The sequence below is a fragment of the Panulirus ornatus genome, chromosome 19 (genome assembly GCF_036320965.1).
Source record: "Panulirus ornatus isolate Po-2019 chromosome 19, ASM3632096v1, whole genome shotgun sequence".
Lineage (NCBI taxonomy): Eukaryota > Metazoa > Arthropoda > Malacostraca > Decapoda > Palinuridae > Panulirus > Panulirus ornatus.
Window position 1 is genome coordinate 56,453,520 of NC_092242.1, and position 27,701 is coordinate 56,481,220.

Here is a 27,701-nt window from a genome sequence, read left to right on the forward strand (position 1 = left end):
TTTGAAATGGTTTGGGCACATGGAGAGAATGAGTGAGGAAAGATTGACCAAGAGGATATATGTGTCGGAGGTGGAGGGAACGAGGAGAAGAGGGAGACCAAATTGGAGGTGGAAAGATGGAGTGAAAAGGATTTTGTGTGATCGGGGCCTGAACATGCAGGAAGGTGAAAGGAGGGCAAGGAATAGAGTGAATTGGAGCAATGTGGTATACAGGGGTTGACGTGCTGTCAGTGGATTGAATCAGGGCATGTGAAGCGTCCGGGGTAAACCATGGAAAGCTGTGTAGGTATGTATATTTGCGTGTGTGGACGTGTGTATGTACATGTGTATGGGGAGGGTTGGGCCATTTCTTTCGTCTGTTTCCTTGCGCTACCTCGCAGACGCGGGAGACAGCGACAAAGTATAAAAAAAAAATAAAAAAAAAAATATATATATATATATGCTCTGTGTAAGGTATTAAGAATATATGGTGTGGGAGGCAAATTGTTAGAAGCAGTGAAAAGTTTTTATCGAGGATGTAAGGCATGTGTACGTGTAGGAAGAGAGGAAAGTGATTGGTTCTCAGTGAATGTAGGTTTGCGGCAGGGGTGTGTGATGTCTCCATGGTTGTTTAATTTGTTTATGGATGGGGTTGTTAGGGAGGTGAATGCAAGAGTTTTGGAAAGAGGGGCAAGTATGAAGTCTGTTGGGGATGAGAGAGCTTGGGAAGTGAGTCAGTTGTTGTTCGCTGATGATACAGCGCTGGTGGCTGATTCATGTGAGAAACTGCAGAAGCTGGTGACTGAGTTTGGTAAAGTGTGTGAAAGAAGAAAGTTAAGAGTAAATGTGAATAAGAGCAAGGTTATTAGGTACATTAGGGTTGAGGGTTAAGTCAATTGGGAGGTGAGTTTGAATGGAGAAAAACTGGAGGAAGTGAAGTGTTTTAGATATCTGGGAGTGGATCTGGCAGCGGATGGAACCATGGAAGCGGAAGTAGATCATAGGGTGGGGGAGGGGGCGAAAATTCTGGGAGCCTTGAAGAATGTGTGGAAGTCGAGAACATTATCTCGGAAAGCAAAAATGGGTATGTTTGAAGGAATAGTGGTTCCAACAATGTTGTATGGTTGCAAGGCGTGGGCTTTGGATAGAGTTGTGCGCAGGAGGGTGGATGTGCTGGAAATGAGATGTTTGAGGACAATGTGTGGTGTGAGGTGGTTTGATCGAGTAAGTAACGTAAGGGTAAGAGAGATGTGTGGAAATAAAAAGAGTGTGGTTGAGAGAGCAGAAGAGGGTGTATTGAAATGGTTCGGGCACATGGAGAGAATGAGTGAGGAAAGATTGACCAAGAGAATATATGTGTTGGAGGTGGAGGGAACGAGGAGAAGAGGGAGACCAAATTGGAGGTGGAAAGATGGAGTGAAAAAGATTTTGTGTGATTGGGGCCTGAGCATGCAGGAGGGTGAAAGGAGGGCAAGGAATAGAGTGAATTGGAGCGATGTGGTATACCGGAGTTGACGTGCTCTCAGTGGATTGAATCGGGGCATGTGAAGCATCTGGGGTAAACCATGGAAAGCTGTGTAGGTATGTATATTTGCGTGTGTGGACGTATGTATATACATGTGTATGGGGGTGGGTTGGGCCATTTCTTTCGTCTGTTTCCTTGCGCTACCTCGCAAACGCAGGAAACAGCGACAAAGCAAAAAAAAAAATATATATATATATATATATATATATATATATATATATATATATATATATATATTTTTTTTTTTTTTTTTTTCCAAAACAAGGAACAGAGAAGGTGGGCAAGTGAGGATATTCCCTCAAAGGCCCAGTCCTCTGTTCTTAACGCTACCTCACTAATGTGGGAAATGGCGAATAGTTTGAAAGAAAAGAAAAAGAATATATATATAGTTAAGAGTAAATGTCAATAAGAGCAAGGTTATTAGGTACAGTAGGGTTGAGGGTCAAGTCAGTTGGGAGGTGAGTTTGAATGGAGAAAAACTGGAGGAAGTGAAGTGTTTTAGATATCTGGGAGTGGATCTGGCAGCGGAAGTGGATCATAGGGTGGGGGAGGGGGCGAAAATTCTGGGAGCCTTGAAGAATGTGTGGAAGTCGAGAACATTATCTCGGAAAGCAAAAATGGGTATGTTTGAAGGAATAGCGGTTCCAACAATGTTGTATGGTTGCGAGGCGTGGGCTATGGATAGAGTTGTGCGCAGGAGGATGGATGTGCTGGAAATGAGATGTTTGAGGACAATGTGTGGTGTGAGGTGGTTTGATCGAGTGAGTAACGTAAGGGTAAGAGAGATGTGTGGAAATAAAAAGAACGTGGTTGAGAGACCAGAAGAGGGTATTTTAAAATGGTTTGGGCACATGGAGAGAATGAGTGAGGAAAGATTGACCAAGAGGATATATGTGTCGGAGGTGGAGGGAACGAGGAGAAGAGGGAGACCAAATTGGAGGTGGAAAGATGGAGTGAAAAAGATTTTGTGTGATCGGGGCCTGAACATGCAGGAGGGTGAAAGGAGGGCAAGGAATAGAGTGAATTGGAGCGATGTGGTATACTGGGGTTGACGTGCTGTCAGTGGATTGAATCAGGGCATGTGAAGCGTCTGGGGTAAACCATGGAAAGCTGTGTAGGTATGTATATTTGCGTGTGTGGACGTATGTATATACATGTGTATGGGGGGGGGTTGGGCCATTTCTTTCGTCTGTTTCCTTGCGCTACCTCGCAAACACGGGAGACAGTGACAAAGTATAATAAAAAAATAATATAATATATATATATATATATATATATATATATATATATATATATATATATATATATGTATATATATATATATATTATCCCTGGGGATAGGGGAGAAATAATACTTCCCACGTAATCCCTGTGTGTCGTAGAAGGCAACTAAAAGGGGAGGGAGCGGGGGGCTGGAAATCCTCCCCTCTCGCTTTTTTTTTTTTAATTTTTCCAAAAGAGGGAACAGAGAAGGGGGCCAGGTGAGGATATTCCCTCAAAGGCACAGTCCTCCGTTCTCAATGCTACCTCACTAATGCGGGAAATGACGAATACTATGAAAGAAAGAAATATATATATATATATATATATATATCCCTGGGGATAGGGGAGAAAGAATACTTCCCACGTATTCCCTGCGTGTCGTGGAGGGCGACTAAAAGGGGAGGGAGCGGGTGGCTGGAAATCCTCCCCTCTCGTTTTTTTTTAATTTTCCAAAAGAAGGAACAGAGAAGGGGGTCGGGTGGGGATATTCCCTCTAAGGCCCAGTCCTCTGTTCTTAACGCTACCTCGCTAATGCGGGAAATGGCGAATAGTATGAAAGAAAGAAAGATATATATATTATATATTTTTTTTATTTTGCTTTGTCACTGTCTCCTGCGTTTGTGAGGTAGCGCAAGGAAACACACACACACACACACACACAAATATATATATATATATATATATATATATATATATATATATATATATATATATATATATATATATATATTGTGTGTGTGTGTGTGTGTGTGGGAGAGAGAGAGAGAGAGTGAAAATGGTTTTATCAATAATTCAGTTTAATGATTAAGCAATGAAGAGGGTTGATTTTTTTTTTTTTTAACTAAAATCAAAATGTAAATATGAAAACTCCTTCATGTCTGCTGATAAATAAGTAAGTAATATGCGTCCGTCTGGGACGTGTGGTCCTCACAGTGTGTGTGGAGGGAGGGTGTTATAATGACCAGCCATTCACTGGTGAACCACCACTGCAACAGGACCCAGGACAGGGCGGGTTGCCAGGTGCCTGATGACCCAGCCGTACTGGCGGCCGGTAATCTCTGTCCTATAGTGACTCAAGACAATAACATCACCGTAGGATGCCCAGGAAAGGATGTGATGTTCACATTTTGGAAGTGCTCCTCCGGTGGAGATGAGAGACCTCCTCCTGCAGGGAAGGATAACAATGAGGTAGACGACCTGCCACACGGTAAGAAGGGTAATAACTGCAATAACCAGGACTGAAATCAAAGTTATCTTCTCATAGAGAGAAGCCATTCGATCAAAGCAGCCGTAATATTTCCCTCCAATGCCGATGATGTGAGTTGTCTCGTCGATGTCACATTTAACGAATGGTGGGAACATCTGTGAGACGGGATCTGTGAACCCAACAATGTCACGCCTCCAGGGGTAGTTGAGGATGATGTCCAACAGGCGGTTGCTTGCCAAGTAGTTGATGATGAAAATGGTTGCCAGATCGGATACAAGTGCAGTAAGATGTAGGAAGACACTACGGATGTAGATTCTGTGGAAGGAACCGATGTTGTCACAGAGAAACTGGGTCACGTGCTGTCTGTGTGAGTCTACGTCGTATCGGTCCTCATGAACGAGTAGGTCCTGGAAAAGGTTGCCCAGGGAAACGTATTCCATTGCCCGGATGAAAGCAAAGAGGAGGGAGATGATGAGCAGAATCCAGGGGAAAGCCTTGTACAGGATGCTGACCTCCTTCTGCCCCTCGGGCTGGCCAACTCCATAATGGTAACCTAAGCAGAAGGATTCGTACTGTGGGGGAAGGAGGTCTCCGGTTGACTGGTCCACGCAGAATAAGTCATTATCACTGATCCAGTCTCCTTCTGAGATGAAGAAGAAGACCATGAAAATGAAGCATCCCCACAGATGTGCTTGAAGTGCAAGTGAACTTCCGACTCTTCTTCTAGAATTGATCAGGTCAACAAATCGTTGTTTGAGGCCTTTCAACCCCTCGGTGAATCTGGTCATGCGGGTCAGGTGAGGGACTGGCATGATTTTTTATTTGGATTTGGTAAGTTACTGATGAAGGACGTGCTGTTATATCCCACATGATGACAAAATAGTTGAGGTAGGCAAGTTATCAAGGTATATCGAGGTAGGTAGGATATGGATGAGTAGGCAAGTTATCAAGGTATGTCGAGGTAGTTATGCTATGGATGAGGAGGTTATTGAAGAACAAATTGTAGTATTCACTGAAAATGACATTTTTCTATTATTGTGATATGATCTCTCTTACTTTCCTTTAGGCCAGATGGTGAGTGAGTGAGGAAGTAGATATACTGTAGTGAACATAAAAGATATTATGGTGTGAAATATGTGATACTTTAATGGTAGAGACTCTGTAGTGAAGATGATGGAAAGTGAAGGTATGGTGGGAGATACTCTGTAGTGAAGATAATGGAAAGTGATGATGTGTGGGTTATATTCTATAGTGAACATAATGTGATGGGTTATACTCTGTAATGAACATATTGGAAAGTGATAATGTGATGGGTTATACTCTATAGTGAACATAATGTGATGGGTTATACTCTGCAGTGAACATATTGGAAAGTGATAATGTGTGGGTTATATTCTATAGTGAACATAATGTGAAAGGTTATACTCTGTAGTGAACATACTGAAAAGTGATAATGTGTGGGTTATATTCTACAGTGAACATAATGTGATGGGTTGTACTATGTAGTGAACATATGGGAAAGTGATAATGTGTGGGTTATATTCTATAGCGAAAATAATGTGATGGGTTATACTCTGTAGTGAACATACTGGAAAGTGATAATGTGATGAGTTATATTCTATAGTGAACGAGTTATATTCTATAGTGAACATAATGTGATGGGTTATACTCTGTAGTGAACATATTGGAAAGTGATAATATTATTTTTTATTATTATTATTTTGCTTTGTCGCTGTCTCTCGCATTTGCGAGGTAGTGCAAGGAAACAGACGAAAGAAATGGCCCAGCCCACCCCCATACCCATGTATGTACATACACGTCCATACACGCAAATATACATACCTATACATCTCAATGTACACATATATATATATATATACACACACACACGTACATATATACCCATGCACACAATTCACACTGTCTGCCTTTATTCATTCCCATCGCCACCTCGCCACACATGGAATGCCATCCCCCTCCCCTCTCATGTGTGCGAGGTAGCGCTAGGAAAAGACAACAAAGGCCCCATTCGTTCACACTCAGTCTCTAGCTGTCATGCAATAATCCCCGAAACCACAGCTCCCTTTCCACATCCAGGCCCCACACAATTTCCATGGATTACCCCAGACGCTTCACATGCCCTGATTCAATCCACTGACAGCACGTCAACCCCGGTATACCACATCGATCCAATTCACTCTATTCCTTGCCCGCCTTTCACCCTCCTGCATGTTCAGGCCGCGATCACTCAAAATCTTTTTCACTCCATCTTTCCACCTCCAATTTGGTCTCCCACTTCTCGTTCCCTCCACCTCCGACACATATATCCTCTTGGTCAATCTTTCCTCACTCATTCTCTCCATGTGCCCAAACCATTTCAAAACACCCTCTTCTGCTCTCTCAACCACGCTCTTTTTATTTCCACACATCTCTCTTACCCTTACGTTACTTACTCGATCAAACCACCTCACACCACACATTGTCCTCAAACATCTCATTTTCAGCACATCCACCCTCCTGCGCACAACTCTATCCATAGCCCACGCCTCGCAACCATACAACATTGTTGGAACCACTATTCCTTCAAACATACCCATTTTTGCTTTCCGAACATTCTTCAAGGCTCCCAGGATTTTTGCCCCCTCCCCCACCCTATGATTCACTTCCGCTTCCATGGTTCCATCCACTGACAGATCCACTCCCAGATATCTAAAACACTTTACTTCCTCCAGTTTTTCTCCATTCATATTCTCCATATATATATATATATATATATATATATATATATATATATATATATATATATATATATATATATATATATATATTGTTCGCTGATGATACAGCGCTGGTGGCTGATTCATGTGAGAAACTGCAGAAGCTGGTGACTGAGTTTGGTAAAGTGTGTGAAAGAAGAAAATTAAGAGTAAATGTGAATAAGAGCAAGGTTATTAGGTACAGTAGGGTTGAGGGTCAAGTCAATTGGGAGGTAAGTTTGAATGGAGAAAAACTGGAGGAAGTAAAGTGTTTTAGATATCTGGGAGTGGATCTGGCAGCGGATGGAACCATGGAAGTGGAAGTGGATCATAGGGTGGGGGAGGGGGCGAAAATCCTGGGAGCCTTGAAGAATGTGTGGAAGTCGAGAACATTATCTCGGAAAGCAAAAATGGGTATGTTTGAAGGAATAGTGGTTCCAACAATGTTGTATGGTTGCGAGGCGTGGGCTATGGATAAAGTTGTACGAAGGAGGATGGATGTGCTGGAAATGAGATGTTTGAGGACAATGTGTGGTGTGAGGTGGTTTGATCGAGTAAGTAACGTAAGGGTAAGAGAGATGTGTGGAAATAAAAAGAGCGTGGTTGAGAGAGCAGAAGAGGGTGTTTTGAAATGGTTTGGGCACATGGAGAGAATGAGTGAGGAAAGATTGACCAAGAGGATATATGTGTCGGAGGTGGAGGGAACGAGGAGAAGTGGGAGACCAAATTGGAGGTGGAAAGATGGAGTGAAAAAGATTTTGTGTGATCGGGGCCTGAACATGCAGGAGGGTGAAAGGAGGGCAAGGAATAGAGTGAATTGGAGCGATGTGGTATACCGGGGTTGACGTGCTGTCAGTGGATTGAATCAGGGCATGTGAAGCATCTGGGGTAAACAATGGAAAGCTGCTCGTTCATGAGGACCGATACGACGTAGACTCACACAGACAGCACGTGACCCAGTTTCTCTGTGACAACATCGGTTCCTTCCACAGAATCTACATCCGTAGTGTCTTCCTACATCTTACTGCACTTGTATCCGATCTGGCAACCATTTTCATCATCAACTACTTGGCAAGCAACCGCCTGTTGGACATCATCCTCAACTACCCCTGGGGGCGTGACATTGTTGGGTTCACAGATCCCGTCTCACAGATGTTCCCACCATTCGTTAAATGCGACATCGACGAGACAACTCACATCATCGGCATTGGAGGGAAATATTACGGCTGCTTTGATCGAATGGCTTCTCTCTATGAGATGACTTTGATTTCAGTCCTGGTTATCGAGGTTATTACCCTTCTTACCGTGTGGCAGGTCGTCTATCTCATTGTTATCCTTCCCTGCAGGAGGAGGTCTCTCATCTCCACCGGAGGAGCACTTCCAAAATGTGAACATCACATCCTTTCCTGGGCATCCTACGGTGATGTTATTGTCTTAAGTCACTACAGGGCGGAGATTACCGGCCGCCAGTACGGGTGGGTCATCAGGCACCTGGCAACCCGCCCTGTCCTGGGTCCTGTTGCAGTGGTGGTTCACCAGTGAATGGCTGGTCATTATAACACCCTCCCTCGACACAGACCGTGAGGACCACACGTCCCAGACGGACACATATTACTTACTTATTTATCTGTAGACATGAAGGAGTTTTCATATTTACATTTTGAGTTCAGTTAAAAAAAAAAATCAACTCTTCATTGCTTAATTATTAAACTGAATTATTGATAAAACCTCTCTCTCTCTCTCTCTCTCTCTCTCTCTCTCTCTCTCTCTCTCTCTCTCTCTCTCTCTCTCTCTCTCTCACATATATATATATATATATATATATATATATATATATATATATATATATATATATATATATATATATATATATATATCAAAAGTATACGTCATTTTACATACATATATAGAAGGAAAAGATGCGTTATTTTCTTTGCCAGTTTACCTACTTTATTAGTTAATAAGAAAGCTTCCTAATGTTATCTATCTATGTCTATCTCTTTATCTTTTAGATATTTATTTTCATAACGAGATGAATAGTTTTCTCTTAAAAAGGACATTCATCACTTTAAGGATTGAAATATACTATAAAGAATATCTTAATTAGGAATTCACCAGAAAATTCTTCTGGATGCATAAAGTTATTAAGTCTAACTATATTACCAAGAGAAATATCATTGAATCTTCTATTATTAAATACACAAAGAATTATAATCTTAATATTAGTGATGGTGTATACAAATTAGATAACATTATTGTTGATAAAATGTGTAAAATGATAAGTTTATGAACGCTCGTTGTATGTTTTGGACAATCACATGTTTACCAAATGGCGTCCTAGCTTCGTCTCTTCGATGTATATCAGCTGACAGTTGTGTTTCTCTCTTGTGTCTCCCCTGATGATGTGATTGTTACACGAAAGTGTACTTATCGTGTTTCATTTTCCCCGTGGACTCATAGGAATATATATATATATATATATATATATATATATATATATATATATATATATATATATATATATATATATATATATATATATTTTTTTTTTTTTTTTTTTTTTTTTATACTTTGTCGCTGTCTCCCGCGTTTGCGAGGTAGCGCAAGGAAACAGACGAAAGAAATGGCCCAACCCCCCCATACACATGTATATACATACGTCCACACACGCAAATATACATACCTACACAGCTTTCCATGGCTTACCCCAGACGCTTCACATGCCTTGATTCAATCCACTGACAGCACGTCAACCCCGGTATACCACATCGCTCCAATTCACTCTATTCCTTGCCCTCCTTTCACCCTCCTGCATGTTCAGGCCCCGATCACACAAAATCTTTTTCACTCCATCTTTCCACCTCCAATTTGGTCTCCCTCTTCTCCTTGTTCCCTCCACCTCCGACACATATATCCTCTTGGTCAATCTTTCCTCACTCATCCTCTCCATGTGCCCAAACCACTTCAAAACACCCTCTTCTGCTCTCTCAACCACGCTCTTTTTATTTCCACACATCTCTCTTACCCTTACGTTACTCACTCGATCAAACCACCTCACACCACACATTGTCCTCAAACATCTCATTTCCAGCACATCCATCCTCCTGCGCACAACTCTATAAATAGCCCATGCCTCGCAACCATACAACATCGTTGGAACCACTATTCCTTCAAACATACCCATTTTTTCTTTCTGAGATAATGTTCTCGACTTCCACACATTCTTCAAGGCTCCCAGGATTTTCGCCCCCTCCCCCACCCTATCATCCACTTGCTCTTCCGTGGTTCCATCCGCTGACAGATCCACTCCCAAATATCTAAAACACTTTACTTCCTCCAGTTTTTCTCCATTCAAACTTACCTCCCAATTGACTTGACCCTCAACCCTACTGTACCTAATAACCTTGCTCTTATTCACATTTACTCTTAACTTTCTTCTTTCACACACTTTACCAAACTCAGTCACCAGCTTCTGCAGTTTCTCACATGAATCAGCCATAAGCGCTGTATCATCAGCTAACAACAACTGACTCACTTCCCAAGCTCTCTCATCCCCAACAGACTTCATACTTGCCCCTCTTTCCAAAACTCTTGCATTCACCTCCCTAACAACCCCATCCATTTTTTTTTTTTTTTTTTTTTTTTTTTTTTTTTTTTTTATACTTTGTCGCTGTCTCCCGCGTTTGCGAGGTAGCGCAAGGAAACAGACGAAAGAAATGGCCCAACCCCCCCCCCATACACATGTACATACACACGTCCACACACGCAAATATACATACCTACACAGCTTTCCATGGTTTACCCCAGACGCTTCACATGCCTTGCTTCAATCCACTGACAGCACGTCAACCCCTGTATACCACATGACACCAATTCACTCTATTTCTTGCCCTCCTTTCACCCTCCTGCATGTTCAGGCCCCGATCACACAAAATCTTTTTCACTCCATCTTTCCACCTCCAATTTGGTCTCCCTCTTCTCCTCGTTCCCTCCACCTCCGACACATATATCCTCTTGGTCAATCTCTCCTCACTCATTCTCTCCATGTGCCCAAACCATTTCAAAACACCCTCTTCTGCTCTCTCAACCACGCTCTTTTTATTTCCACACATCTCTCTTACCCTTACGTTACTTACTCGATCAAACCACCTCACACCACACATTGTCCTCAAACATCTCATTTCCAGCACATCCATCCTCCTGCGCACATCTCTATCCATAGCCCACGCCTCGCAACCATACAACATTGTTGGAACCACTATTCCCTCAAACATACCCATTTTTGCTTTCCGAGATAATGTTCTCGACTTCCACACATTTTTCAAGGCTCCCAAAATTTTCGCCCCCTCCCCCACCCTATGATCCACTTCCGCTTCCATGGTTCCATCCGCTGACAGATCCACTCCCAGATATCTAAAACACTTCACTTCCTCCAGTTTTTCTCCATTCAAACTCACCTCCCAATTGACTTGACCCTCAACCCTACTGTACCTAATAACCTTGCTCTTATTCACATTTACTCTCAACTTTCTTCTTCCACACACTTTACCAAACTCAGTCACCAGCTTCTGCAGTTTCTCACATGAATCAGCCACCAGCGCTGTATCATCAGCGAACAACAACTGACTCACTTCCCAAGCTCTCTCATCCCCAACAGACTTCATACTTGCCCCTCTTTCCAGGACTCTTGCATTTACCTCCCTTACAACCCCATCCATAAACAAATTAAACAACCATGGAGACATCACACACCCCTGCCGCAAACCTACATTCACTGAGAACCAATCACTTTCCTCTCTTCCTACACGTACACATGCCTTACATCCTCGATAAAAACTTTTCACTGCTTCTAACAACTTGCCTCCCACACCATATATTCTTAATACCTTCCACAGAGCATCTCTATCAACTCTATCATATGCCTTCTCCAGATCCATAAATGCTACATACAAATCCATTTGCTTTTCTAAGTATTTCTCACATACATTCTTCAAAGCAAACACCTGATCCACACATCCTCTACCACTTCTGAAACCGCACTGCTCTTCCCCTTTTCCTTTGTACAGTGGCACTATGCACGCATTCCACCAATCCTCAGGCACCTCACCATGAGTCATCTTTCTTTTCTTTCTTTTCTTTCAAACTATTCGCCATTTCCCGCATTAGCGAGGTAGCGTTAAGGACAGAGGACTGGGCCTTTGAGGGAATACCCTCAACTGGCCCAGTTCTCTGTTCCTTCTTTTGGAAAAAAAAAAAAAAAAAAAAAAAAAAAAACGAGAGGGGAGGATTTCCAGCCCCCCGCTCCCTCCCCTTTTAGTCGCCTTCTACGACACGCAGGGAATACGTGGGAAGTATTCTTAATCCCCTATCCCCAGGGATCATACATACATTAAATAACCTTACCAACCAGTCAATAATACGGTCACCCCCTTTTTTAATAAATTCCACTGCAATACCATCCAAGCCTGCTGCCTTGCCGGCTTTCATCTTCCGCAAAGCTTTTACTACCTCTTCTCTGTTTACCAAATCATTTTCCCTAACCCTCTCACTTTGCACACCACTTCGACCAAAACACCCTATATCTGCCACTCTATCATCAAACACATTCAACAAACCTTCAAAATACTCACACCATCTCCTTCTCACATCACCACTACCTGTTATCGCCTCCCCATTTGCGCCCTTCACTGAAGTACCCATTTGCTCCCTTGTCTTACACACTTTATTTACCTCCTTCCAGAACATCTTTTTATTCTCCCTAAAATTTAATGATACTCTCTCACCCCAACTCTCATTTGCCCTCTTTTTCACCTCTTGCACCTTTCTCTTGACCTCCTGTCTCTTTCTTTTATACATCTCCCACTCAATTGCATTTTTTCCCTGCAAAAATTGTCCAAATGCTTCTCTCTTCTCTTTCACTAATAATCTTACTTCTTCATCCCACCACTCACTACCCTTTCTAATCAACCCACCTCCCACTCTTCTCATGCCACAAGCATCTTTTGCGCAATCCATCACTGATTCCCTAAATACATCCCATTCCTCCCTCACTCCCCTTACTTCCATTGTTCTCACCTTTTTCCATTCTGTACTCAGTCTCTCCTGGTACTTCCTCACACAAGTCTTCTTCCCAAGCTCACTTACTTTCACCACCCTCTTCACCCCAACATTCACTCTTCTTTTCTGAAAACCCATACAAATCTTCACCTTAGCCTCCACAAGATAATGATCAGACATCCTTCCAGTTGCACCTCTCAGCACATTAACATCCAAAAGTCTCTCTTTTGCGCGCCTGTCAATTAACACGTAATCCAATAACGCTCTCTGGCCATCTCTCCTACTTACATACGTATACTTATGTATATCTCTCTTTTTAAACCAGGTATTCCCAATCACCAGTCCTTTTTCAGCACATAAATCTACAAGCTCTTCACCATTTCCATTTACAACACTGAACACCCCATGTATACCAATTATTCCCTCAACTGCCACATTACTCACCTTTGCATTTAAATCACCCATCACTATAACCTGGTCTCGTGCATCAAAACCACTAACACACTCATCCAGCTGCTCCCAAAACACTTGCCACTCATGATCTTTCTTCTCATGCCCAGGTGCATATGCACCAATAATCACCCATCTCTCTCCATCAACTTTCAGTTTTACCCATATTAATCGAGAATTTACTTTCTTGCATTCTATCACATACTCCCACAACTCCTGTTTCAGGAGTACTGCTACTCCTTCCCTTGCTCTTGTCCTCTCACTAACCCCTGACTTTACTCCCAAGACATTCCCAAACCACTCTTCCCCTTTACCCTTTAGCTTCGTTTCACTCAGAGCCAAAACATCCAGGTTCCTTTCCTCAAACATACTACCTATCTCTCCTTTTTTCACATCTTGGTTACATCCACACACATTTAGACACCCCAGTCTGAGCCTTCGAGGAGGATGAGCACTCCCCGCGTGACTCCTTCTTCTGTTTCCCATTTTAGAAAGTTAAAAAGATACAAGGAGGGGAGGATTTCTGGCTCCCCGCTCCCGTCCCCTCTAGTCGCCCTCTTCGACACGCGAGGAACGCGCGGGAAGTACTCTTTCACCCCTATCCCCAGGGATAATATATATATATATATATATATACATACATATATACATATACACACACACACACATATACATATATATACATATGAAAAGTGTAAGAAATAATTTAGAAAACTGAAACTTCTAGCTTGAAATGAAATGAAAAAATGAATGTCACATAATGGTTCAACCTCTGGCTATGGAAAAGGGAAATGTATGATTTATTTACACAAACGTCAATAGTAGTTCTCATCAATTTAACCACTGTATCAATAAGCTTCAATGTCTAAGCTACATTTTCTTCCAATTTCACTATTTTCTTGTCAAAGCACCACGTATGAAATACTATCACTCCAGTAACACAACTGTAAACATTTACTTCCCCTTTAAAAAAAGATCTGGGGAAGTCTGTCTCGATACACTGCGGGACACTCTATATATATATATATTTTTTTTTTTTTTTTTTTTTTTTTTTTTTCAAACTATTCGCCATTTCCCGCGTTAGCGAGGTAGCGTTAAGAACAGAGAACTGGGCCACTGAGGGAATATCCTCACCTGGCCCCCTTCTCTGTTCCTTCTTTTGGAAAATTGAAAAAAATTGAGAGGGGAGGATTTCCAGCCCCCCGCTCCCATATATACATATATATATATATATATATATATATATATATATATATATATATATATATTTTTTTTTTTTTTTTTTTTTTTTTTTTTTTTTTTTTTTTGCCGGTCTCCCGCGTTTGCGAGGTAGCGCAAGGAAACAGACGAAAGAAATGGCCCAACCCACCCCCATACACATGTATATGCATACGTCCACACACGCAAATATACATACCTACACAGCTTTCCATGGTTTACCCCAGACGCTTCACATGCCTTGATTCAATCCACTGACAGCACGTCAACCCCGGTATACCACATCGCTCCAATTCACTCTATTCCTTGCCCTCCTTTCACCCTCCTGCATGTTCAGGCCCCAATCACACAAAATCTTTTTCACTCCATCTTTCCACCTCCAACTTGGCCTCCCTCTTCTCCTCGTTCCCTCCACCTCCGACACATATATCCTCTTGGTCAATCTTTCCTCACTCATTCTCTCCATGTGACCAAACCATTTCAAAACACCCTCTTCTGCTCTCTCAACCACGCTCTTTTTATTTCCACACATCTCTCTTACCCTTACGTTACTTACTCGATCAAACCACCTCACACCACACATTGTCCTCAAACATCTCATTTCCAGCACATCCATCCTCCTGCGCACAACTCTATCCATAGCCCATGCCTCGCAACCATACAACATTGTTGGAACCACTATTCCTTCAAACATACCCATTTTTGCTTTCCGAGATAATGTTCTCGACTTCCACACATTCTTCAAGGCTCCCAGGATTTTCGCCCCCTCCCCCACCCTATGATCCACTTCCGCTTCCATGGTTCCATCTGCTGCCAGATCCACTCCCAGATATCTAAAACATTTTACTTTCTCCAGTTTTTCTCCATTCAAACTTACCTCCCAATTGACTTGACCCTCAACCCTACTGTACCTAATAACCTTGCTCTTTTTCACATTTACTCTTAACTTTCTTCTTTCACACACTTTACCAAACTCAGTCACCAGCTTCTGCAGTTTCTCACATGAATCTGCCACCAGCGCTGTATCATCAGCGAACAACAACTGATTCACTTCCTAAGCTCTCTCATCCCCAACAGACTTCATCCTTGCCCCTCTTTCCAAAACTTGCATGTACAGAACATCAGATTGGAGAAGAGCAGTGTGGTTTCAGAAAAGGTAGAGGATGTGTAGATCAGGTGTTTGCTTTGAAGAATGTATGAGAGAAATACTTAGAAAAACAGATGGATTTGTATGTAGCATTTTTGGATCTGGAGAAGGCATATGATAGAGTTGATAGAGATGCTCTGTGGAAGGTATTAAGAATATATGGTGTGGGAGGCAAGTTGTTAGAAGCAGTGAAAAGTTTTTATCGAGGATGTAAGGCATGTGTACGTGTAGGAAGAGAGGAACGTGATTGGTTCTCAGTGAATGTAGGTTTGCGGCAGGGGTTTGTGATGTCTCCATGGTTGTTTAATTTGTTTATGGTTGGGGTTGTTAGGGAGGTGAATGCAAGAGTTTTGGAGAGAGTGGCAAGTATGCAGTCTGTTGTGGATGAGAGAGCTTGGGAAGTGACTCAGTTGTTGTTTGCTGATGATACAGCGCTGATGGCTGATGCGGGTGAGAAACTGCAGAAGCTGGCGACTGAGTTTGGTAAAATGTGTGAAAGGAGAAAGCTGAGAGTAAATGTGAATAAGAGCAAGTTTATTAGGTACAGTAGGGTTGAGGGAAGTGTTTTAGATATCTGGGAGTGGATTTGGCAGCAGATGGAACCATGAAAATGGAAGTGTCACAGGGTGTGGGGAGGGGGCAAAAGTTTTGGGAATGTTGAAAAATATGTGGAAGGCGAGAACATTATCTCGGAAAGCAAAGATGGGTATGTTTGAAAGAATAGTGATTCCAGCAATGTTATATGATTTCAAGGCATGGTCTATACATAGGGTTGTGCGGAGGAGGGTGGATGTGCTGGAAATGAGATGTTTAAGGACAATATTTGGTGTGAGGTGGTTTGATCGAGTAAGTAATGAAAGGGTAAGAGAGATGTGTGGTTGAGAGAGCAGAAGAGGGTGTTCTGAAATGGTTTGGTCACATGGAGAGAATGAGTGAGGAAAGATTTGCAAAGAGGATATATGTGTCAGAGGTGGAAGGAGCAAGGAGAAGTGGGAGACCAAATTGGAGGTGGAAGGATGGAATGAAAAAGATTTTGAGCGATTGGGGCCTGAACATATAGGAGGGTGAATGGGCTGCAAGGAATAGAGTAAATTGGAACGATGTGGTATGCCAGGGTCAACGTGCTGTCAGTGGATTGAAGCAGGGCATTTGAAATGTCTGGGGTAGACCATGGAACGTTTTGTGGGGTTTGGATGTGGAAAGGGAGCTGTGGTTTTGGTGCATTACACGTGACAGCTTGTGACTGAGCATGAGCGAATGTGGCCTTTGTCGTCTCTTCCTAGCGCTACCTCGTGTGCACACGCAGGGGGAGGGTGGATGCCATATCATGTGTGGTGGGGTGGCGATGGGAATGGATGAAGGCAGCAAGTATGAATATGCACATGTGTATATATGTATATGTCTGTATATGTCAGGGGTTAGTGAGAGGACAAGAGCAAGGGAAGGAGTAGCACTACTCATGAAACAGGAGTGGTGGGAGTATGTGATAGAGTGTAAGAAGGCAAACTCTAGATTGATATGGGTAAAACTGAAAGTGGGTGGAGAGAGATGGGTGATTATTGGTGCATATGCACCTGGGATGAGAAGAAAGATCATGAGAGGCAAGTGTTTTGGGAGCAGCTGAGTGAGTGTGTTAGTAGTTTTGATGCACGAGACCGGGTTATAGTGATGGGTGATTTGAATGCAAAGGTGAGTAATGTGGCAGCTGAGGGAATAATTGGTGGGCATGGGGTGTTAAGTGTTGTAAATGGAAATGGTGAAGAGCTTGTAGATTTATGTGCTGAAAAAGGACTGGTGATTGGGAATACCTGGATTAAAAAGAGAGATATACATAAGTGAGTGGTGGGATGAAGAAGTAAGAGTATTAGTGAAAGAGAAGAGAGAGGCATTTGGACGATTTTTGCAGGGAAAAAATGCAATTGAGTGGGAGAAGTATAAAAGAAAGAGACAGGAGGTCAAGAGAAAGGTGCAAGAGGTGAAAAAAAGGGCAAATGAGAGTTGGGGTGAGAGACTATCAGTAAATTTTAGGGAGAATAAAAAGATGTTCTGGAAGGAGGTAAATAGGGTGCGTAAGACAAGGGAGCAAATGGGAACTTCAGTGAAGGGCGTAAATGGGGAGGTGATAACAAGTAGTGGTGATGTGAGAAGGAGATGGAATGAGTATTTTGAAGGTTTGTTGAATGTGTCTGATGACAGAGTGGCAGATATAGGGTGTTTGGGTCGAGGTGGTGTGCAAAGTGAGAGGGTTAGGGAAAATGATTTGGTAAACAGAGAAGAGGTAGTAAAAGCTTTGCGGAAGATGAAAGCCGGCAAGGCAGCAGGTTTGGATGGTATTGCAGTGGAATTTATTAAAAAAGGGGGTGACTGTATTGTTGACTGGTTGGTAAGGTTATTTAATGTATGTATGACTCATGGTGAGGTGCCTGAGGATTGGCGGAATGCTTGCATAGTGCCATTGTACAAAGGCAAAGGGGATAAGAGTGAGTGCTCAAATTACAGAGGTATAAGTTTGTTGAGTATTCCTGGTAAATTATATGGGAGGGTATTGATTGAGAGGGTGAAGGCATGTACAGAGCATCAGATTGGGGAAGAGCAGTGTGGTTTCAGAAGTGGTAGAGGATGTGTGGATCAGGTGTTTGCTTTGAAGAATGTATGTGAGAAATACTTAGAAAAGCAAATGGATTTGTATGTAGCATTTATGGATCTGGAGAAGGCATATGATAGAGTTGATAGAGATGCTCTGTGGAAGGTATTAAGAATATATGGTGTGGGAGGAAAGTTGTTAGAAGCAGTGAAAAGTTTTTATCGAGGATGTAAGGCATGTGTACGTGTAGGAAGAGAGGAAAGTGATTGGTTCTCAGTGAATGTAGGTTTGCGGCAGGGGTGTGTGATGTCTCCATGGTTGTTTAATTTGTTTATGGATGGGGTTGTTAGGGAGGTAAATGCAAGAGTTTTGGAAAGAGGGGCAAGTATGAAGTCTGTTGGGGATGAGAGAGCTTGGGAAGTGAGTCAGTTGTTGTTCGCTGATGATACAGCGCTGGTGGCGGATTCATGTGAGAAACTGCAGAAGCTGGTGACGGAGTTTGGTAAAGTGTGTGGAAGAAGAAAGTTAAGAGTAAATGTCAATAAGAGCAAGGTTATTAGGTACAGTAGGGTTGAGGGTCAAGTCAATTGGGAGGTGAGTTTGAATGGTGAGAGGCTGGAGGAAGTGAAGTGTTTTAGATATCTGGGAGTGGATCTGTCAGCGGATGGAACCATGGAAGCGGAAGTGGATCATAGGGTGGGGGAGGGGGCGAAAATTTTGGGAGCCTTGAAAAATGTGTGGAAGTCGAGAACATTATCCCGGAAAGCAAAAATGGGTATGTTTGAAGGAATAGTAGTTCCAACAATGTTGTATGGTTGCGAGGCGTGGGCTATGGATAGAGTTGTGCGTAGGAGGATGGATGTGCTGGAAATGAGATGTTTGAGGACAATGTGTGGTGTGAGGTGGTTTGATCGAGTAAGTAACGTAAGGGTAAGAGAGATGTGTGGAAATAAAAAGAGCGTGGTTGAGAGAGCAGAAGAGGGTGTTTTGAAATGGTTTGGGCACATGGAGAGAATGAGTGAGGAAAGATTGACCAAGAGGATATATGTGTCGGAGGTGGAGGGAACGAGGAGAAGAGGGAGACCAAATTGGAGGTGGAAAGATGGAGTGAAAAGGATTTTGTGTGATCGGGGCCTGAACATGCAGGAGGGTGAAAGGAGGGCAAGGAATAGAGTGAATTGGAGCGATGTGGTATACAGGGGTTGACGTGCTGTCAGTGGATTGAATCAAGGCATGTGAAGCGTCTGGGGTAAACCATGGAAAGCTGTGTAGGTATGTATATTTGCGTGTGTGGACGTGTGTATGTACATGTGTATGGGGGGGGTTGGGCCATTTCTTTCGTCTGTTTCCTTGCGCTACCTCGCAAACGCGGGAGACAGCGACAAAGTAAAAAAAAAAAAAAAAAAAAAAAAAAACGTATGTAAGTAGGAGAGATGGCCAGAGAGCGTTATTGGATTACGTGTTAATTGATAGGCGCATGAAAGAAAGACTTTTGGATGTTAATGTGCTGAGAGGTGCAACTGGAAGGATGTCTGATCATTATCTTGTGGAGGCGAAGGTGAAGATTTGTATGGGTTTTCAGAAAAGAAGAGAGAATGTTGGTGTGAAGAGTGTGGTGAGAGTAAGTGAGCTTGGGAAGGAGACTTGTGTGAGGAAGTACCAGGAGAGAATTAGTACAGAATGGAAAAAGGTGAGAACAAAGGACATAAGGGGAGTGGGGGAGGAATGGGATGTATTTAGGGAATCAGTGATGGCTTGCACAAAAGATACTTGTGGCATGAGAAGCATGGGAGGTGGCCAGATTAGAAAGGGTAGTGAGTGGTGGGATGAAGTAAGATTGTTAGCAAAAGAGAAGAGAGAGGCATTTGGACAACTTTTGCAGGAAAATAGTGCAAATGACTGGTAGATGTATAAAAGAAAGAGGCAGGAGGTCAAGAGAAAGGTGCAAGAGGTGTAAAAGAGGGCAAATGAGAGTTGGGGTGAGAGAGTATCATTAAATTATAGGGAGAATAAAAAGATGTTTTGGAAGGAGGTAAATAAAGTGTGTAAGACAAGGGAGCAAATGGGAACTTCATTGAAGGGGGCTAATGGGGAGGTGATAACAAGTAGTGGTGATGTGAGAAGGAGATGGAGTGAGTATTTTGAAGGTTTGTTGAATGTGTTTGATGATAGAGTGGCAGATATAGGGTGGTTTGATTGAGGTGGTGTGCAAAGTGAAAGGGTTAGGGAGAATGATTTGGTAAACAGAGAAGAGGCAGTAAAAGCTTTGCGGAAGATGAAAGCCAGCAAGGCAGCGCGTTTGGATGGTATTGCAGTGGAATTTATTAAAAATGGGGGTGACTGTATTGGTAACTGGTTGGTAAGGTTATTTAATATATGTATGATTCATGGTGAGGTGCCTGGGGATTGGCGGAATGCATGCATAGTGCCATTGTACAAAGGCAAAGGGGATAAAAGTGAGTGCTCAAATTACAGAGGTATAAGTTTGTTGAGTATTCCTGGGAAACTGTATGGGAGGGTATTGATTGAGAGGGTAAAGGCATGTACAGAGCGTCAGATTGGGGAAGAGCAGTGTGGTTTCAGAAGTGGTATAGGATATGTGGATCAGGTGTTTGCTTTGAAGAATTTATGAGAAATACTTAGAAAAGCAAATGGATTTGTATGTAGCATTTATGGATCTGGAGAAGGCATATGATAGAGTTGATAGAGATGCTCTTTGGAAGGTATTGAGAATATATGGTGTGGGAGGAAAGTTGTTAGAAGCAGTGAAAAGTTTTTATCGAGGATGTAAGGCATGTGTACGTGTAGGAAGAGAGGAAAGTGATTGGTTCTCAGTGAATGTAGGTTTGCGGCAGGGGTTTGTGATGTCTCCATGGTTGTTTAATTTGTTTATGGTTGGGGTTGTTAGGGAGGTGAATGCAAGAGTTTTGGAAAGGGGGGCAAGTATGAAGTCTGTTGTGGATGAGAGAGCTTGGGAAGTGAGTCAGTTGTTGTTCGCTGATGATACAGCATTGGTGGCTGATTTGAGAGAGAAAATGCAGAAGCTGGTAACTGAGTTTGGTAAAGTGTGTGAAAGAGGAAAGTTGAGAGTAAATGTGAATAAGAGCAAGGTTATTAGGTACAGTAAGGTTGAGGGACAAGTCAGTTGGGAGGTAAGTTTGAATGGAGAAAAATGTTTGGAAGTGAAGTGTTTTAGATATCTGGGAGTAGATTTGGCAGTGTATGGAACCATGGAAGCGGAAGTAAATCATAGGGTGGGGGAGGGGGCAAAAGTTCTGGGAGAGTTGAAGAATGTGTGGAAGTCGAGAATGTTACCTTGGAAAGCAAAAATGGGTATGTTTGAAGGAATAGTGGTTCCAACAATGTTATATGGTTGTGAGGCGTGGGCTATAGATAGAATTGTGTAGAGGAGGGTGAATGTGCTGGAAATGAGATGTTTAAGGACAATATGTGGTGTGAGGTGGTTTGATCGTGTAAGTAATGAAAGGGTAAGAGAGATGTGTGGTAACAAAACGAGTGTCATTGAGAGAGCAGAAGAGGGTGTTTTGAAATGGTTTGGTCACATGGAGAGAATGAGTGAGGAAAGATTGACCAAGATGATATATGTGTCAGAGGTGGAGGAAACGAGGAGAAGTGGGAGACCAAATTGGAGATGGAAAGATGAAGTGAAAAAGATTTTGAGTGATAGGGGCCTAAACATGCAGGAGGGTGAAAGGCGTGCAAGGAATAGAGTGAATTAGAACAATGTGGTATACCGAGGTCGACGTGCTGTCAATGGCTTGAACCAGGGCATGTGAAGCGTCTGGGGTAAACCATGGAAAGTTCTGTGGGTGGGCAGTTATTACATGACAGCTAGAGACTGAGTGTGAACGAATGTGGCCTTTGTTGTCTTTTCCTAGCGCTACCTTGCACACATGAGGGGGGAGGGGGTTTTTCTTTCATGTGTGGCGGGATGGCGATGGGAATGAATAAAGGCAGACTGTATTAATTATGTACAAGTGTATTTATGTATATGTATACATTGAGATGTATAGGTATGTATATTTGCGTGTGTGGTCATGTATGTATATACATGTGTATGTGGGTGGGTTGGGCCATTCTTTCGTCAGTTTCCTTGTGCTACCTCAGTAATGCTGGAGACAGCGACAAAGCAAAATGAATAAATAAATAAATAAATGTATATGTATGTATGCATTGAAATGTATAGGTATGTATATGTGCGTGTGTATGTGGCTGGGTTGGTCCATTCTTTCAACTGTTTCCTACCGCTACCTCGCTAACACAGGAGACACTGACTAAGTAAAAAAAATAAAAAAGTGTTCATGGGGTGACCATGATAAGGGCATTCTCAACTAATACAAAAAATTTAAACATCTTTGTAGATTTCTTTGAGAGAGGGAGCTTTATCTTAAAGAAAGGGGAAGGCTGGATGAATTGTTTGTCTTTGTACGTCCAGAAAGCCTTTGATGTTGTACTGCTGATTAAGAAGCTGGATCATCAGGCAGGAATAAGGGGAAAGTTCTTCAGTTAATAGATTATCTCAGGTGAAGGGAACAAAGGATGCATGTTTGAGGAGCCTTCTCCAAATGAATGGAGGTAACCAGTAGAGTTTAGATTTCCCATTAAGGACAGTGGAAGAGCAAGGAAGACTTCAGAGAATAATGAAATTCATTTTCATCCCTGGAGTTCTAAAAATAGTGAATCAAAGAAAAGTAACTAACAGATGTTGCAGTTTTTGCAGAACAATTAGGTGTATTCATCTGTTACATAAGGAGCTCAATTAAGGAGCTCAGAAATGAGAACAGTAAGTATGATCCAGGTAGTTATCAAGCTCTTTTAAGGTCTAAAATTTGTGCCTTGAGAAAGCTAAATTAACTGTTAGAATGAGGTAATAAGAATGATATTTTATAGGAATTTAACAATATGCTGACTAATTTTTAGAAATTCTGTGTAAGTATTACTGCTGTCAGGTGATAAGTTGTGGGTAAGATGATACCTATGAGTCCTAATCTATAGAACTCTTGTTTCCAGGCAACTGTAACTACAACGATAAGGATGACTTGAATGCTAAGAGCATAGGCTTGGTTGATTCCGTAGATACTTTTGGACTTAGCTGGTTGTTGGAAAATGAACCAAAAACATGTGGTGTCTTAAAAAAGGAGGGTCCTTGTGTTCCATTACCTCCAGATCAAGATCCATGTGCCGCTATTATGAATGAGGACATATTTGGAAAGGTTTGTATGCATTATAGTTTTTCATTGTTCTGTATTGAAAATTTTCAGACACTTTCCAGTATAGATATTTGAAAAATTTTTTGTATGTCTTGATGAAGGGAACAGTGAACAGCATTTCATTACCATTAGATCAATATCCAGGTCTCACTGTCATGAAGTCATAAATAGAAGTTTCTTTGCACATCATATTTCATCCTTTTTCTACAGTGAACATTATGATTTTGTTCCACATTAGAGTTTAGACATATATTTGAGGTTAGCAAAAGACTGTAGTAGAATATTACATTGTACATAAGATGAATATTAACCAACCTATAGAGGCATAAAACTGTTTTAGTAAAGATGATGGTCTCAAGGAATTAGTTTGCACCGAAACCATAGCTCCCTTTCCATATCCAGGCTTCACAAAACTTTCCATGGTTTACCCCAGACACTTCACATGCCCTGGTTCAATCCATTGACAGCACGTTGACCCCGGTATACCACATTGCTCCAATTCACTCTATTCCTTGCAGCTCTTTCACCCTCCTGTATGTTCAGGCCCCAATTGCTCACAATCTTTTTCACTCCATCCTTCCACCTCCAATTTGGTCTCCCACTTCTTGTTCCCTCCACCTCTGACACATATATCCTATTTGTCAATCTTTCCTCACTCATTCTCACCATGTGACCAAACCATTTCGATACACCCTCTTCTGCTCTCTCAACCACACCCTTTTTATTACCACACATCTCTCTTACCCTTTCATTACTTACTCGATCAAACCACCTCACACCACATATTTTCCTCAAACATCTCATTTCCAACACATCTACCCTCCTCCACACAACCCTATCTATCGCCCATGCCTCACAACCATATAACATTGTTAGAACCACTATTCCTTCAAACATACCCATTTTTGCTCCGAGATAATGTTCTCGCCTTCCACACATTCTTCACCGCCCCCAGAACCTTTGCCCCCTCCCCCACCCTGTGACTCACTTCTGCTTCCATGGTTCCATCCACTTCTAAATCCACTCCCAGATATCTAAAACACTTCACTTCCTCCAGTTTTTCTCCATTCAAACTTATGTCCCAGTTTTCTTGTCCCTCAACTCTACTGAACCTAATAGCCTTACTCTTATTCACATTCACCCTCAGCTTTCTTCTTTAACACACTTTAACCGTACTCAGTTACCAACTGCTGCAGTTTCTCACCCAAATCAGCCACCAGCGCTGTATCATCAGCGAACAACAACTGACTCACTTCTCAAGCCTTCTCATCGATAACAGACTGCATACTTGCCCCTCTCTCCAAAACTCTTGCATTTACCCAACAACCCCATCCATAAACAAATTAAACAGCCATGGAGACATCATACACCCCTGCCTCAAACAATATTCACTGGGAACCAATCACTTTCCTCTCTTCCTACTCGTACACATGCCTTACATCCTCGATGAAAACTTTTCACTGCTTCTAGCAACTTACCTCCCACACCATATACTCTCAATGCCTTCCACAGAGCATCTCTATAATATTTGGAGTATAAGTTTGAATAGAAAAAAATTGTGAGATGTGAAGTATTTCAGATAACTGGGATTAGAGACTTGGTAGCGGAAGGAACCTTGGAAGAGGAAAGAAGTAAATCATATAGTAGGTGAGGGGGCAAAAGTTCTGGGAACATTAGGGAATGTATGGAGAGGTCATTTATCTGGGAGAGCAAAAATGGGTATGTTTGAAGGAATAGTCACAGTGATATTGTATGGATGCAAGGCATGGGCTATAAATGAAGGTGTTGAGAGGAGGGTGGATGTGTTGGAAAGGAAAACCTTTAAGGACAATATATGATGTGAGATGGTTTGATCAAATGAATAATGAAAGAATGAGAGAGGTGTTGGTAATAAGATGAGTGTGATTGAGAGAGTAGAAGAGGTTGTGCTGAAATGATTTGGATGTATGGAGAGAATGAGTGAGGAGAGGCTACAAGGAGAATATATATAGTGTCAGAAGTAGAGGGGAAAGGGAGTTGCGGAGACGAAACTCGAGATGGAAGGATGGAGTGAAAAATATTATGAGTGGTATAGACCTAAACATGCAGGCATGCATGAGATAGAGTGAATTGGAATAATATGGTATACAGGGGTTGATGTGCTGTCAGTGGATTGAACCAGGGCATGTGAAGTGGCTGTGGGAAAGCATGGCAAGGTTAGTGGAGGCTGGCTGTAGATAGGGGTTTTTTGGTTTTGGTGTGATATACAGGACAGCTAGAGGATGGGTGTGAGCAAATGCAGCCTTTCTTCATCTCTTCCTGACACTTCTTCATGCAGGACACAGCAAACATGAAAAGATATATGTATTGAGATGGCCTTGATTAGGGCATTTAGTTGCCCAATTCATCTCATCTAACCTAAAATAAAAAACTGAGTTTTCTGTTTTGAGATAGAGAATTACATTTATTTGATAATGAATTAAAGATTTGGTTATTTTATGATTAGATAGGAAAATAAGGAATTTTGGTAGAATTTAGATGGTATACTTTATGCAGTGCACAAGTGGGCAGTGAACAATGAAATAAAGTTACAGTCTGTTACTGTACACCAGTTTTGATTATCAGGATCCTACAAAATCAAGTTTTGGGATGCCCTCTCGTAATCAATCTTTTTTTTGACAGGCCATCCTTCCATCAGTAATATTGTTGGTATAAGACCCCTTTGTCATCATTACCATCCCATGTGCCACCCCATCTGCTGACATCTTTACAACTACTTGTGCCTCATAACTGCCATTACCCCTTCTACCTTCTTTGCCGTCACCACCTTACCAGTCACCTGTGTTGCAACCTTTTGCAATCCCTTCCACCTCCTTTGCCACCAATACTACCACAACCCTTGCCATTTTCTCTGCCACCACCACTACCACCACCCTTCTGATGACCTCTGTCACCAACGCTACCACAACTCTTGCTTTTTACCTCTGCAATCAACACTCCCATGACTCTTGCTACAATCACTACCTTGACTTTGCCATTACCTCTGCTAATAACATCACCTCAACTATTGCCATTACCCCTTCCACCAACTGTATCAAGAACCTGCAATTACCTCTGCCCACTCAACATCCTTCCTCCCAACTCAGTCTTAAACTTCAAACCACTAGACATAAAGTCATCAGATACCACATTCCCAAAAAAATATATTTTACACCTTCTCATCTGTGCTGTGCACATCACCCAACTCCACAATACTATAAATACTATTTCAACATATCCCAAGACCCTTCATGCCTATGATGCACTGCTATAACATGGAACCTCCTCATTACCTCTTCAACAGCTGCACTCTCTGTAGTTAGATGCACACACAGCATCACTGACCTTTATGATGTATGGTCCTAAATAGTGGACATGGCTAGCTTCCTGAGTCCTGCAAGTTAGTTAGAATAGTTAGGATTTTCATTGTATGTATGGATCATGGTAAGGTGCCTGAGGATTGATGGAATGCTTGTATAGTGTCACTGTATATAGGCAAGAGGGACAAAGGTGAGTGTTCAGATTACTGAGGTATAAGTTTTTTAGTGCAATTGATAAGTTTTATGGAAAATTTTTGATTGAGAGGATGGTAGAATGCATAAAGCACCAGACTTGAGAGGAACAGTGTGGTTTCAGGAGTGGTAGACGATGTGTGGATCAGGTGTTTGCTTTGAAGAGCATGTGTGATAATTACTTATAGATATAAAAATATTCTATGTGGCATTTATGGATATGGAAAAAGCCTATGAAAGAATTGATAGAGATACTTTGCGAAAGGTTTTACACATTTATATTGTGGCATCAAAGCTATTAGAATCAGTGAGGAGTTTTTATGATAGGTAAGATGTGTGTGTGAATAGGTTGAGTGAAGGATGAGTGGTTGCAGATGAAGATGGGTCTGCAGTAGGGGTGTGTGATGTCACCATGGCTGTTTCCTCTGTTTATCGATGAAATGATGAGAGAGGTAAATGCAAGGGTCTTGGAAAGAAGGGCAGTTATTCAGTCTGTTGGGGGTGAGGAGATCTGGAATGTGAATCAGTCATTGTTTTTTGATCTTGTGACACTGGTGGCAGATTCAAGTGAGAAACTGCAGAAGTTGGTGTCTGAGTTTTACAGTTTGCAAAAGTAGAAACCTGAGAGTGATTGTGGATAAAAGCAAGATTATTAGGTTTAGCAATGCAAGAAACAGGTTAGTTGAGGTGTGAGTTTGAATGTGAGAACTTGGAGGAATTGAAATGTTTTAGATACCTGGAAGTGTACATGGCA

At 42.0% G+C, this 27,701-nt stretch overlaps 1 protein-coding gene across 2 annotated transcripts in view; it reads left to right on the top strand.

The window, feature by feature from the left end:
- LOC139755522 (hemocytin-like) overlaps positions 1 to 27,701 on the top strand; it is a 420,053-nt gene that overhangs the window by 318,746 nt on the left and 73,606 nt on the right. For both annotated transcript variants that reach the window (XM_071673909.1, XM_071673910.1), the window contains one exon: positions 23,218 to 23,420. In XM_071673909.1, the coding sequence (XP_071530010.1) occupies positions 23,218 to 23,420 (203 nt within the window). The remainder of the gene's footprint in view (positions 1 to 23,217; positions 23,421 to 27,701) is intronic.